Source organism: Podarcis gaigeae (genome assembly GCF_964106915.1).
Source record: "Podarcis gaigeae genome assembly, chromosome: 4".
NCBI classification, from domain to species: Eukaryota; Metazoa; Chordata; class Lepidosauria; order Squamata; family Lacertidae; genus Podarcis; species Podarcis gaigeae.
The window spans coordinates 14,661,051-14,676,549 of NC_139677.1; the positions used below are offsets into that span (position 1 = coordinate 14,661,051).

General features: G+C 44.8%; 2 protein-coding genes across 4 annotated transcripts in view; one reads left to right on the top strand and one right to left on the bottom strand.

The window, feature by feature from the left end:
* Positions 1 to 3,649, bottom strand: part of CLDN10 (claudin 10) — an 89,605-nt gene extending 85,956 nt beyond the window's left edge. Inside the window, exon 1 of the mRNA XM_083735380.1 lies at positions 3,503 to 3,649. Within this exon, the coding sequence (XP_083591506.1) occupies positions 3,503 to 3,524 (22 nt within the window). The 5' untranslated portion in view covers positions 3,525 to 3,649. The remainder of the gene's footprint in view (positions 1 to 3,502) is intronic.
* Positions 1,423 to 15,499, top strand: part of ABCC4 (ATP binding cassette subfamily C member 4 (PEL blood group)) — a 147,607-nt gene continuing 133,530 nt past the window's right edge. Inside the window, exon 1 of one of the 3 annotated variants that reach the window (XM_083735200.1) lies at positions 1,423 to 1,700. Coding sequence is in view for 1 of the 3 variants with exons in the window: in XM_083735199.1 (XP_083591325.1) it covers positions 3,906 to 3,982 (77 nt within the window). In the remaining 2 variants the exon portion in view is untranslated. Of the gene's footprint in view, positions 1,701 to 3,688; positions 3,983 to 15,499 lie in introns of those variants that run through there. The other 2 variants (XM_083735199.1, XR_014563384.1) reach the window with 2 other exon arrangements.

A 15,499-nucleotide genomic window follows, 5' to 3' on the forward strand; every position in this document is an offset into this window, starting at 1 on the left:
CATCCAATCATCACCCACCACCAGACTTCCACAATCTCTCTTTCCCCCTCCCTCCCTCCTTGACATTCCTTTAATAATTCTGATACAGGTACAGTGGTACCTCGGGTTAGGAACTTAATTTGTTCCGGAGGTCTGTTCTGAACCTGAAACTGTTCTTAACCTGAAGCACCACTTTAGCTAATGGGGCCTCCTGCTGCCACTGCGCCGCTGGAGCACGATTTCTGTTCTCATCCTGAAGCAAAGTTCTTAGCCCGAGGTACTATTTCTGGGTTAGTGGAGTCTGTAACCTGAAGTGTATGTAACCTGAAGCATCTGTAACCTGAGGTACCACTGTACATTCAATATTTTATACATGCTCCTCCCTGTAACCATACTGTTAGAAGCATTTGAGCTTCCCATTCCCGGTTCCTAGGAAATGGAGGTGAGCAAACTGCAGGTTCTCCATCTCTGTTCCAAAAACCAGTTCTCTTCCCCCAAAATGATCCTGAGAATTGTAGTTTGTTAGGGGTTCTGGTGACTGTTGGTCTGTGAGAGGGAAGCCACAATAGTAATAGTAATTTATTATTTGTACCCCGCCCATCCGGCTGGGTTTCCATCTGGCACAAATCATTTTTGGGGAAGTGATGTGCTTTAAAGGTGCATTGGATGCTCTTTAAAACATAGCATCATAAAATAGAATCCAGTAGTGATGTATGGAAGTGAGAGCTGGACCATAAAGAAGGCAGATCGCCGAAGAATTGATGCTTTTGAATTATGGTGCTGGAGGAGACTCTTGCGAGTCCCATGGACTGCAAGAAGATCAAACCTATCCATTCTTAAGGAAATCAGCCCTGAGTGCTCACTGGAAGGACAGATCGTGAAGCTGAGGCTCCAATACTTTGGCCACCTCATGAGAAGAGAAGACTCCCTGGAAAAGACCCTGATGTTGGGAAAGATGGAGGGCACAAGGAGAAGGGGACGACAGAGGACGAGATGGTTGGATAGCGTCTTCGAAGCTACAAACATGAGTCTGACCAAACTGCGGGAGGCAGTGGAAGACAGAAGTGCCTGGCGTGCTCTGGTCCATGGGGTCATGAAGAGTCGGACACGACTAAACGACTAAACAACAACAATCATAGAATTGTAGAGTTGGGACCCCAAGGGTCATCTAGTCCAACCCCCTGCAATACAGGAATCTCAACAAGATGATCCATGGCCGATGGCCATCCAAGCGCTGCTGAAAAACCTCCAAGGATGGAGAGTCATTACTTTAGGCCTAAAGGGACTCTGGAGCAGGAGAAAACAAGCTTGCTCCATTCTCCATGTGACAGCCCTTTAGAATTTACTTATTTAAAGGGCTGCATGGTGTGGATTTCATATCAGTGTTACGAGAGTGTAAGCATCACATTTCTCTCTCCCCTTTCTCCACACTATGCAGAATTGCAGTGGTAACCAGAAGGCTGGAGTTTGGAGCCCAGCCAGGGCTGGCTGTGGGCAGGATCCTTGCATTGCCGGGGGTTGGACTAGATGACCCTTACGATCCCTTCCAATTCTGCCATGCTACGATTATATCAAGCAGCTAAAGGAACGAAAAGATGCTTCTGAAACATTTGGGAATCACAGGAATCACTCTCCCCAGCAGTGACTTCCATCAGCAAGAGCTTGCATCTTCCTTAGGAGAGAGGCAGACCAGAACAAGGGGTGAAAGGCTCAGAGTTCAAGTAGGCGTAAGTGTCAATTGAGTACACTATACTATTGGAATGCTTACTTCCCATGTCCCCCATCCTCATGCGCCAGACTGGTACTAATATGGCTGGGAGCCAGGCGCCTGCTGATTGCTCCATTTTCTTTGCAGGGAGGGAGCTTTTCCCCAACATACCATATTTTTCACTCTATAGGACACACTTTTCCCCCCTCCAAAAATTAAGAGGAAATGTGTGTGCGTCCTATAGAGTGAATGCAGGCTGCGCGGCTAAGCCCAAAGCCAGAACAGGGAGACAGAGCGCTGCGCAAAGCCTCTGCAGGGCAGCAGGTCAAAAGGAACCTGAAGCCTTCGGAGCCCAGAGGGAACTCCTGCCGCGCTCCAGAGGCTTCGGGTTTCCTTCACTGAAGCCTGGAGAGCGAGAGGGGTCAGTGCGCACCGATCCCTCTCGCTCTCCAGGCTTCCAAGGTAGCCGCCTGAAGCCTCCAGAGCACAGGCCCTTGTGGTCTCTTCCAACTCTATGATTCTATGATTCCCGCTGCGCTCCAGAGGCTTTGGGTGAATGCACCTTGAACGCACCTTGTTTTAGAGGGGGAGAACAAGATTTTTTTTTCCCCTGTTCCCCTCCTATGGTCCGGTGTGTCCTATAGAGCGAAAGATACGGTAAACTTGTTTATCCGGCCCTCAGCGACCCCCATCACCCGCTGCCCACTCTTACCGGCGCTGCGCGGCTTCCCCCTTCCAGGTCAGAGGAGCACTGGAAATAGCTTGTGTGCATGCCTTATTTGTGCATGCGCAAACGTTATTTCCAGTGCACATCTGGGTTGGAGGAGGCCCGTGCACATGCGCACAAGCTATTTCCGGTGCTCCTCCGACCTGGAAGTGAGCCGGAAATAGTGTGTGCGCACGCGTATGGGCACGCGCTTCCCCATCCTCCGCGCGATTGGCGCGGGAGACACCGGCCTGAGGCGCGGTAAGTTTGCTGACTCCTGATATACAGTCACACCTCGAGTTGTGTTTGCTTCACGTTGTGTTTTTTCAGGTTACAAACGCGGCAAACCTGGAAGTGTTTACTTACGGGTTCGCCACTTCGCACATGCGCAGGAGCACTCTATCGAGTCACGTGCAGGCGCAGAAGCGCCTTATGGACTTTTCGGGCTCTACTTATGGACTTTTCGGGGTGCGAGCGGCACCCTGGAACAGATATAGTCCGTAAGTAGAGGTACTACTGTACTTTGTTCTGGCCAAATGCCTGGAGAGACATGACGACCCTCAGGTACTGGGGCAGAGGAAACGAAGGGGTCCTTGTGAAATATGTTGGGGGAGTCTGTGGCTTCCAGCAAGTGCTTTTGAGCATTGCCATCACGGCTAGTTGCCTTTGATAGGCCTTTCCTCCATGCAATTGTCTAGCCCTCTTTGAAAGCCATCCCATCCAAGATGCTCTTGTGGTGTATCTGATTCTCCTGTGCTTCTTTGCTCCTGCAAAGAGATGACTATGGTGAGATCCTTTGGTTAACATCTATCTGGGCTGGAAACTATTAGAGAATCAGAGGACTGGTGAGCTTCCCTTGAAGCACAACTGATCAAAGGCAGGCAGATCTGTTAGCATCTTGATAAAGATGCTCAAACGACAAAGGGTGCTATCATACCCCGCAAGCGTCCCAGAAAAAGCTCCCCAGCCGATGGAGAAGACAGCAGTTAAGTGGTCAGTGGGGTATTGTCTATAGTTGAGTTTTTACCTCTATCTTGAATATATATTAAATCTATTATTTGATTATTGATGTAAACCCCCAAAGGTATTGTCTGCAGTTGAGTTTTTACCTCTATCTTCTGTACATTTCATTTCATTGCTACGGCTAGTGGCTGGTGCAAAGGAAGACTCTTCGGATTCTGATCCCAGGGGCGGGATCCCCTGCGAGCGATGAGCGGACTGGAAAGGAGACCGATTAGATCTTGGAGCGCGCGGGCGCGCGCCTGCCTGCCTGTCTCCTCCCTTCCCCAGCTGCAGCTGCGCGGCTGCAGCTCCCTCTAGGGCCCTCCGGGCGGCTTGCAGGTCGAGGGTGTCGGGTTTCCCGGAAGCGGCGGCGGCTGTCCTGCCCTGCCCCGCCGGGGGAGGCTCTTTCCCGGCAAAGCCGCGGCTGCCGGGCCACTGGGTTGCCGGGTCCCGGCCGATCGGCGTCGCCTGCGGCTGCTGCGGCGCCCTGCGCTCCTTCCCCGGCGCGCGATGGAGGCGCTGCCTTCCCGGGACGAGAAGCGCAACCCTTTGCGCGGTGCCAACTTCTGCTCGCGGCTTTTCTTCTGGTAGGTCGGCGGGGGGATCCCTTTCGTGTTGTGTTTTCTTATTTTTTTACCCCCTTTTCCCTTCTCATTCCAGCAAATTAATTGGTGGTGGGGTTGTTTTGGGTTTTTTTGCATCCTCCCCCGCTTCAGTTGCGGAAGATGAGACCCAACGCCAATGGTACCCATGGACACGTGCAGAGTGCCGAAATGAAAACCCATGCGTTGTTAAGATGCGGGGTGTTTAGAGCGCCATTCTGCGTGCATGCCGCCCTGGGATCTTCGGGCGGAGGGCGGGATATAAGTTAGATAAATAGACAAATGAATCTGCCATCGGGCCGCAAATCTTGGGAAAGATTTTTCTTTTTCTTGCTTCCCCTTCTCATTCCAGCAAATGATCGAGTTGCTCCTCTGCCTTAATTAATTGTTGATTTATTTTTATTTTTGCATCCTCCCCCCCTCCGCTTCAGTTGCGGAAGATGAGAACCAGCGCCAATGGTACCCCTGGGCATGTGCAGAGTGCCGTAATAAAAACCCACGCGCTGTTAAGATGTGGGGTGTTCAGACCGCCATTCCGCCTGTATACCGTCCCGGGATCCTCTGGCGGGATAGGAATTAGATAAATAGACAAATGGATCTGCCATGAGGCCGCAAATCTTGGGAAGTATTTGCTTTCTAGTGTGTCTCTTCATCGACGTGAAGCAGTGCTTGGAGACACGAGGTGACCAGGGGATTGTGTTCTCCCCATTGACTTAATCTCCCCTCCCTCCCCTCCCAGTCTGTGTTTATTCTAGAGTAGCTTGCATTTCAGTATCATAATTCTGGAGCAAAAGGTATTGTGTGTTCAGTAGTAGTATTTGTTTTTCTACAGTTTTTGAAAACCAGTAAGTAGATTGTAGGATTTGTCAAGCTTCTTGTACACTGAAAAATGATGTGGGCGTTAGAATTGTTATCTAAATTAAGGCTGAATTCTTAACACCACCTAACTGGAAGTAAACCCCACTGGTTTAAATTGGACTTAACTTCTGAGTAGACGTGGTTAGGATTGTGCAGTCATTTATTTGTCCCAAGTGAACCAGGGTTTGGAACTGGGAAATCGTGCTTAAATGGAAGAGCTATCTCTCTGTGTGTAGACGTTTGTGATATTACACAATTCTGCCGAAGTGAAAGAAAATATAAAAGATACGAATATGAAATACATCAAATCTAACTGAAAATAATATCTCACAATCATGGCATGTGTGGATCCCATTCATTCCCATCTTACCCTGTAACAAGAAATTTCCTAATCATACAGCTCATTCTTATACATGCCTACTCAGAAAGCAAGTTCCACTTATCTAGGAGCAAACCTTATTGGACTCAACAGGGCTTAGTTCTGGGTAGACCTGATTAGGATTGGGCTATAAGTTTAACTTTCTGTCTAAAAGAAAAGGGCTAGGTTTATATTGTTGTACCGCAGCACCAGAGTGGATTTATTTAGAATAAGGATGATTTAGGCAAGGATATCACTTTACATGAAGAAAAAGGGCCACAATCCTGCTTGAAGTTAGGTGTGCTGGAATGTGGGCTAAGTGCCCAGAAATTTCCATAAACAGAGCTGGTAATTACTGGGCAACAGCAGATCTTTTGTGAGATGGAAAGTAAACCTTTCTGATGTTTGGTTGCTGGAGTCACAAATATCCATCACTTGCATTAATTTCTGTAACGTGACATGCCATGTTAAATTTATCGTCCTTGTTAAATTTTATCATCCTTGACTTTAGGTCACATATTTTTTTCCTCGCTGTTCCTTACCCTTTTATAATATAAAATGAATTCATGCATCTCTTTTAAGCACCTGGGTTAAAGTAAAAGCAGGCTTTAATCAGAGTGCTTAAAAGAGGTGAGAAGTATTGATTTTAAACATCTCAGGTAACCTTTCATCCCTTATCCTAGAATAAAAAGGTAAAGGGACCCCTGACCATTAGGTCCAGTCACGGATGACTCTGGGGTTGTGGCGCTCATCTCGCTCTATAGGCCGAGGGAGCCGGCGTTCGTTAGCAGACAGCTTCCGGGTCATGTGGCCAGCATGACTAAGCTGCTTCTGGCGAACCAGAGCAGCACACGGAAACGCTGTTTACCTTCCCACTGGAGTGGTACCTATTTATCTACTTGCACTTTGATGTGCTTTCGAACTGCTAGGTTGGCAGGAGCTGGGACCGAACAATGGGAGCTCACCCCGTCGCGGGGATTCGAACCTGCAACCTTCCGATCGGCAAGTCCTAGGCTCTGTGGTTCAACCCTCTTCTCACTTTAACAAAAGTTCCAGCTGCTGTTCGCTCAATTTCTGCCAGGATTAGCTGACTTTTGAGACACACACACAGTGGAGGAACAAAAACTTATATTTTCCCGTAACTATGCAGTGCTCTCTTCTTCTAGATCCTGTTTTCGTTGCTAGGCTCCACTCCATCCTTGTAGAGGCAAAGAGAATTGGGGTCCTTGGTTCAAATGTTGCCCCTGCCAACAACTCAATAGGTGACTTTAGACAGGCTGCCTTGTCTTTCTCAGCTTCAGTCCACACCCCACCCCACCCCACTCCTCTGCAGTATCCTGGGGACAATAACCCTGACCTACCTTAAGGAGCAAGATTTCAGCCAGGCCAGACTGAATGTGATTAGGATCCCCCACAGCTAATTTTGTACTTATAGTTTCATCTGGCCAGCCACAGTGAGAAGAAGGTTGCAGGGCTATATGGGCCTATGGAAGATTTGGGAAGTGGTGCTTTGGGTGAGGGTGTTCAACTGAGGCAATTCATTTCCACCCCCCCCCCCCAAAAACCCACACTATATTCTGCAGGGTGGAAAGGCAGGTACAGTCATGCCTCAGGTTACAGATGCTTCAGATGCGTTTTTGGGTTACAGATGAGCCGAAACCCGGAAGTACCGGAACAGGTTACTTCTGGGTTTCTGCACATGCACAGAAACACTAAATCACGCTTTGTGCATGTGCAGAAGGGCTGAATCGCAACCCGTGTGTGCGCAGACACGGCGCTGTTGGTTGTGGACACTGTGGGTTGCGAACATGCCTCCTGCACGGATCACGTTCGCAACCCGAGCGACCACTGTACATTTATTGTTTCTGTCTTCCTCTCTGCCCAGCAGATAGTAATTAGTTGTGTGCGTGTGTGCATGTGTGTGTGTGTGTGAGAGAGAGAGATACGGTGTTAGAAACTTGGAGAAGCTAGGTGCCAAATGACTCCTTAAACCAGGGTTATAGTCACCGAAACAGAATGCCTAGTTGCCATTTTGGGGCCTGACGGCTCAAAAGTCATATTTTTCAAGACGACTTTTGGGTTCCTGAGATCCGTTCTGATCGTGCAGATAAAATATCACAGGCAGAATTCTATAGGATGTGTTGTTGGTGCGTGAAAACGGTCAAGATCCAAGGCTCCCCACTCATGCACCTCCAGGTGGTGGAGATGTCAGCACCAACCATCCTGGCACCGAGGCATCATCAGTTGGTCGCAAGTGGCCGATAGCCGGTTGCAAAATGAGCCTGGTGCCTGGCAAATTTTGAATGCTGGGGCGGGGGGGGGGGGGCGCTGTTAGAGAAAGCAGCCTTCTGGGGCTGCTAATAACCATTGCAGATCTCCCACCTTGGCACTCAAACCCATACAAGATGGGTATTTCTGTACAGTGGTACCTCGGGTTACATACACTTCAGGTTACATACGCTTCAGGTTACAGACTCCGCTAACCCAGAAATAGTGCTTCAGGTTAAGAACTTTGCTTCAGGATGAGTCAGAAAGTGTGCTCCGGTGGCGGAGCAGCAGCAGGAAGCCCCATTAGCTAATGCGATGCTTCAGGTTAAGAACAGTTTCAGGTTAAGAACGGACCTCCAGAACGAATTAAGTACGTAACCTGAGGTACCACTATACTGCCGTATGAGAGTCACCCAGTCGCTTGCCAGAGATGTTTTGTGGTCTTTAGGTTCAGAATATGAAGACTTCAATCGTTTTGACTAAGAATGGAAACATTTACTGCTTCCCGTAAGCTGAGGAGAAGTGTGATTGTTGCTCACTTCCAACCATCCTGGTCCATGTAAATATGCAGATACTATTTCTCTAAATGCTTGCTGATGTCTGTTCTGGCAGGCATGTTATCTGGGGAAAGATTATGCAGGAATAGTTTGTTCACAAGGTACCTTTGATGTATTAACAGCTAGGGGAAGGTCACAAGGTGGTTTAGGTTCAGACACGGCAGGTCTCCATAGAGTTAACAGCTGAAAGCTGAAACAAATTGTTCCTGTAAATGCATTCCTCTGAATTTCTTTCTTCCATGCCTCTTGCCTTTTTGTATGTACCTTATTTATCCAATCTTGTGTCTGGGTATCTTCTACAAATGTGGTTGTACTGATGTCTTAGAATAATAGAATTGTATAGTTAGCAGGGACCACACGGGTCATTTAGTTCAATCCCCTGTATTGTAGGAATCTTTTGCCCAATGTGGGATTCAAACCCATGATTTTGAGATTAAGAGTCTCATGCTCTACCAACTGAGCTTTCCCATTGTCCTTCTTTTTCAATTTATTGCACAGTTTGGGACGTTGTCACAGGGATCAGTTTCCGGAAATGTGCACAGTCTTATGTCTGTTTGCATGTATGAGTGAAGGGACACCACCTGTCTGCAGCGAAATTGGTCTGGAAAGTAACCAACACAATGTGAATGGTCTGGGCTAGTGGTACCTAAACTTTGGACGACTTGGAAATTGCTGATGATATATTTGTGGACCCCTTTATGATTTGTCTGCCTGATGTAACAATTGTAATGTGTGGTATTAGGTGCTGTATGGTTTTTAACTGTATTTCTATTGCTTCTTTTATTTCTTATATTGTATTTTATACTGTTAGAATTTGCATTCCATAGAATTATTAGAATATTTGATCCACAAACAAGCCATAAAGAATTGATATGGAATTTAAGAGTAGCTGCTTGCATGTTGGTTGCAGAAAAACAGAAATAAATAAATAACATAACATAAATGTAGATGAATAGAATGATTTTTCTATGTGGTAAAATATTAATACAGTAAGCCCACAACTTACATACTTGGCAAAAAATAAAAAAACGGAAAGTAGTGGGTGTCTGGGGAAAAAAGACTTTGAACCCGTTGAACCCAATATGTTTTGACTATATGTAATTTTGGCTTATGTACTATTACTAATGGGACATGGGTGGCACTGTAGGTTAAACCACAGAGCCTAGGTCTTGACGATCAGAAGGTCGGTGGTTTGAATCCCCGCGACAGGGTGAGCTCCCGTTGCTCGGTTCCTGCTCCTGCCAACCTAGCAGTTCCAAAGCACGTCAAAGTGCAAGTAGATAAATAGGTACCGCTCTGGCGGGAAGGTAAACGGCGTTTCCGTGCGCTGCTCTGGTTCGCCAGAAGCGGCTTAGTCATACTGGCCACATGTACACCGGCTCCCTCGTCCAATAAAGAGAGATGAGCGCCGCAACCCCAGAGTCGGCCACAACTGCACCTAATGGTCAGGGGTCCCTTTACCTTTTGCTACTACTAATAATACAGTTTGGTATGAATATTGAATTCAGACATGCCACGAACCACCTGAATGATTCTTGTGGACCGCTGGTGGTCCATGGACCACAGTTTCGGACTCCCTGGTCTACAGGAACTTTTAAGTTCTTGTTTAATGAGAACTTTTAAGTTCTTGTATGCAGCAGCACAAAACTCCAAGGACCACTGTTAAACCAACCTATAGACAGGAAGCGCCATGGAGCCTGGCGGGGCTTACTTCTAAGTAAACCTACAGGACTGTGCTCTAGATATGCTGATTTTGACTTTTTATTTCTCATTAGTGAGAGAGAAAAGGCAAGACCTTTGAAAATCCTTTGTAGTTCATGGATAATGTTGTGCTGGATTAGCCAAGTCACCCTGTTTCTGAAATGATGCAATCTGGTTGAAATCTTTGTATTTCCTTTAGTTATTTTACCCGCATAAGTAGCTTAAATACTTTCCAATGGCTTTTGTAGCGCAAGGCCCAGGGCTGGTGTATGTTCTGACCGTACCATGAGCTCTGAGTGACTAACTGCCTGTAAACATTTTGCAGCGTATAATAAACAGGTTCTCTGAGGAAGATTCAGGGTTCAGAGTTGTGTATACTTTGTGTGGAAGCTACTTCAGAATCCCAGATTCTGCGCTTCAGATGGATGTGTGTTTGCTTTCAGAATTTATTCTTCTTTTACGAAGAATTTATTCTTTTAAGAAGAAGAGCTTAGGAATGTTTGGCCTGGATTGGAATTCATGCTTAAGATTTAAGATGGTCATGACCTCGAAGATGAGATGGCAAAAGTTGCTGTATGAGTCATGTACTTTGCACCTCTATAGCATTTTTGAATGTTCAAATGTGTTTGACACATAGGATCTTCAGTTTTTAATATTTTGTCTATATGAACATACATTTATCAAATGCAAGAACAATAAACAATACGTGTAACATTCACCCTTCAGCTTGCACTGACATTTCAGATCATGATGTAATATTTATTGCGTAAGTTGATTTATATGTTGTGGTTTCTTCCCAGTCCAAAAGGAAATTCAGTGGATTAAGTCTGGTTATATACTCATTATATACTCATATACAGGAGCCATGCATCCATGAAATTCTCTCCTAGTTAACTATCTGACAAAACGGTTATATGAAAATATATATATTGGGGGGGGGGGGGAGGCTGGTTCTGATGCAGCCACATACATTGATTTGTGATCCTTAAAGCAGTAAGGATCCTTAACCCCATAAGATGCACCTTCATGAAGGTGTCTAAGGCCACCTGAATCTGTAACTGAGTGTCTAAGCCACTATGTTGACCAGCTGTAGGAGCTGCAAGAGAATTGGTGGGGCGAGCATATGCTTCTTGCATTCCAGCGTTCTGTTTCCAAGCTTACGTAGACAGGTGTCCTGGAAGCTCATAAGAAGGACATGGCGATGGATGGTCAATACCTAGTACAGTGGTACCTCGGTTTTTGAACAGCTTAGTTCATGAACAACTTGGAACCTAAATGCTGCAAAACCGGAAGTAGGTGTTCCGGTTTTCGAACTTTTTTTTGGAAGCAAAATGTGCTCGGTTTTGCGTCCCCCGGTGTTTCCTGTTGCCCTGCTAGTTTGCATCCCTCCCATTGTAACCCAAGCCTTCCGTTTCCGATTGCAGTGTTCTAAGGTGATATTTGGAGCTTATATTTGGTGCTTTTGTTTTTGCTATTTATTTTGCGTTTTTTGTTTTGAGGCTTTTTCTGTTGTTTTTGTGACTATGTGGATCTCAGTTCAGCTACTGACTGATTGATTGATTGTGTGACTACAGAAATGGATAAAAGCCCCCCATCATCAGAGCAGATAAGAAAAATTTGTCATTGTAATTTTTATCATCTACAATATTGTTTTATTTATTTTAGTACAGTACATTGATTATTGCTTTCATTTTATGGATCAATGGTCTCAGATAGTAAAATTCATGTTAAATCACTGTTTATGGGGTTGTTTTTAAAAGTCTGGAACAGATAAATCCATTTTGCATTACAGTACTTTCTATGGGAAAGCGCGCCTTGGTTTTGGAATGCTTTGGTTTTGGAACAGACTTCCGGAACGGATTAAGTTTGAGAACCAAGGTACCACTGTACTTGCCTAGAACTTGAATGTTTCATTTAGGTTTGTTGGCTAATTGCTGTTGATACACCTGTTTTCTATTATATTTTAGAGGTGGAGATCCTAAAACATTCCACATTTTGTGGAAATGCAAGAAGAGAACAACTTAATAGATCTTAGACAACCAGGAGGTCCCAGACTGTGGTCTATGGACTGCCAGGGATCCAAAAGATTCATTCAGGTGGTTCCAAGAGGAAGTATACAGAAGTACAAGGAAAACCACTTACTAGAACAGCAGTGGATAGGGTATTGCTTGGCTCAAGCTCATGACGTAAATTAATTTATATCCATGCCGATTTAGGCTGGCTTTCAGAGAGAGATAAACTAAACTCTAGCTTTGGTTGTCAAGGCATTTATCTGAGCTACAGGATTTCCTGGGTCCAGTACACTTTATGTACACTCTGTTCCCCACATATAATCCATTGGCAAGAACTGTTGCTTATGACAACTGAAAACATACGCTGTCCAATATATCTAACATGAGTTCTCTCTTTTGCACACACATAAATGGGTTTCCTTCCATACCTGATCTAGCTGTTGCATGTGCTTTCAAGCCCGCTGTCACCAGACAGTACCAACCACAGTGGCCTCAGCCCAGTATACCTGAAGGAGCGTCTCCACCCCCATCGTTTTCCCCGGACGCTGAGGTCCAGCTCCGAGGGCCTTCTGGCAGTTCCCTCCCTGCGAGAGGCATAGCTACAGGGAACCAGGCAGAGGGCCTTCTCGGTAGTGGCGCCCGGCCTGTGGAACGCCCTCCCATCAGATGTCAAAGCGATAAACCTGACATTCAGAAGACATCTTAAGGCAGCCCTGTTCAGGGAAGTTTTTAATGTATGACATTTTAGTGTATTTTTGGTCTCTGTGGAAGCCGCCCAGAGTGGCTGGGGAAACCCATCCAGATGGGCGGGGTACAAATAATAAATAATAATAATAATAATAATAATAATAATAATAATAATTATTATTATTATTATTATTATTATTATTACTACTACTACTACTACTACAGGATATCCAGCAACCACAGGTCAGCACAATCTGAGCCCCAAGTGGAAAGGTGAAAAATGCCCCATGTGAAGAGCAGCAGATAAGTCAAGAAAGTTAGCCGAGCCCCACATGATGTGCACTATATTGTCAAGTAATTAAGCAGGGGGAAGACTTTCCAGAAAACACCCTCCCAGTTTAGAAATAAGAACATTGCACCTAAGCTTGAGAGGTGTAAAAAGAGTGCTGTAATAATATTAGTATTAATATTATTATTAATAATAATTTTATTATTTATACCCTGCTCATCCGACTGGGTTGCCCCAGCCACTCTGGGCAGCTTCCAACTCATATAAAAACATAATAAAACATCAAACATTAAAAGCTTCCCAATTCAGGGATGCCTTCAGATATCTTCTAAAAGTTGTGTAGTTACTTATCTCCTTGACATCTGATGGGAGGCTGTTCCACAGGGAGGGTGCCGCTGCCGAGAAGGCCCTCCATACATCTGTATAAAACAAACCCCCATAACAGAAACACATATCCACCCAGATCTCTTTCTGAATTTCAGATAGTGGGTACTTGTCCCACTAGTAAACTTATAAGAGATATTTTATTTATTGTATTTTTATCTTGTAATGTAAGTCTCAAGGACCGTGTTCACTGGGGTTCCCTGTGCCTGTTTTACCAACATCACAGCTCCTTATGTGGTGATGGGCCTCAGCATCATCTTGCTTCCTCCAGCAATGCTACATGTGGGAAGGGCTCTCCCGCTATTGCTATGGTTTTACCTTCCTCTCTGGACCAGTTAAGCTGGGGATTGACTGGTGTCTCCCTGGCAGCAGGATGTCCAGAGCTTGGGGTCCCTGTATCACCCTCTAGCATCTCTCCTGGTGATGGGGAACTTGTGGTCCTCCAGATGTCATGGGACTCCAGTTCCCATCATCCATAGCCAGTGGCCAGGGATGATGGGACTTGTAGTCCAGCAACATCTGGAAGGCCACAGTTTTCCTCTCTCTGTACTAGAGAATAAAACGACCCTTGAGAAAAAAAAGCAATTTTTTTATATGTGGTGGACTTGTAAACGGGTAAAAGAGTATTGGGAAATGATCCATAATGAATTGAAAAAAATTGTTTACAAGTACTTCCCCCCAAAACCCCAAAGTCCTTTCTGTTGGGGATAATTCAGACTGAAATTCCCAGGTGTCAAAAAAGGTTACTTATGCATGCTACTATTGTGGCCTGTGTTTTGTTAGCCCAAAAATGGAAAACGAGCGAGGTCCCAACTAAAGAGTGGCAACTTAAGTTGACAGAATATGCGCAGATTGCAGACTTAACATATAGAATAAGAGAACAAGAAGAACATACGTTTAGAGAAGATTGGAAAACATTTATTGAATATATAGGAAATAACTGTGTACAGCTGAAAAAGCTGACAGCGTTAAGATAAATTCAACAGTGTAAATAAGTTATGATGGTTGTAATAATGGAATACTAAACGATGTCGTTTCTGTAAAATATGCAGGGATTTATGATATTTAAAATGAACCATAGAAAGAGAAGAAGGGAAGGCATTGATATCTTAAGGATGTATAAATGAGAAAAATTAATAAAAATTATGTAAAATAAATAAATAAAATGACCCATGAGAACAGAGAAGCTGGCCACCCACGATGAAGTGAAGTACAATGTTAGCTAGTCTTTCCTCGTTTTGTTTTATAAACCAGACATTTGTATAGAAGTTTGGAAGTGGATGTTACTGTAAAGTCACCATGTTTATAGGCAGAAGTTTGGATAGTAAAACGTTGAAAGAGCCCTATGTTTCCACAATCTCTCCCTTCACCCTGACCCTGTTGAATTGTTTGTTCTAACTCAAGGTAGTTACAGTGTCTGAAAAACAGCTCTCAAGGCTGAACAGTTCTCTAGGCGCCCAGGCAATCTTAATACCCTTTCACGACTCTGCAGCTTATTTTGTATTTCCATCATCCAAGAGTCAAATCCCAAATGATGTCTTTAATTTATCTATATGAAGTATTTCTTTACTGCCCTGCTTTGAAAGATTACTAGGGCAGTGTTCAAAAGCGTGAACGAAATATTGTGCAGAACTTAAAATAAACACAGGTTCCATTTGCACTATACATTTAAAGCAGTATTATTCTACTTTAAACAGTCATGGCTTCCACCACAGAATCATGGGAACTTCTAGCAAATCTTACCACCCCTAACTAATGTTCCCAGGCTTCTTTGGGTGGAAAGCTGTGACTGTTTTAAAGCTGTATAGCGCTGCTTTCAATGTAATAGCGCAGACAGGGCCACAATTTTAAATCGGCAACCATTTTAAAAAGGCAACACAGACACAAAATGCCAATAAACCAGATGAAAATAAATAAGAATTATTTATTATTTAAGAACCTCAAGAATTATCTGCTATCTAAAATCTGTAGGTGAAGGTCTTCACTTGCTGCAGAAAATCTTGCAAAGTTGATGCCAGATTCACCTCGTTGGGGAGGTGATTCCAGAGTCATGGGGCCACTTTAGAAAAGGCCCTGCCCTTCGTGGAAGCGTTCTTGGAGCTGCTCTTCTCCAGGGGAGCTTAAGGCACAGACAAGCTAGTATGGGAAGAGGTTCTACTTTAGCCATTGGGTTCCTAAACTGTTTAGGACTTTAAAGGTAAGCCCTAGCACCTTCAATGGGTTAGCTTTGGAGCAAATAGGGAGCTAATGTAGAGCTTTCAAGATACTTGTGATATGAGCTATTTTGTAAGCTGATTTTTATAGAAAAAAATTAATCCCCAAGGATTGATTTGGAAAGTTGGCTGTGATCTGCTGGTGGTTGGGGCCACAGGCGCAAGTTTGCTTTGT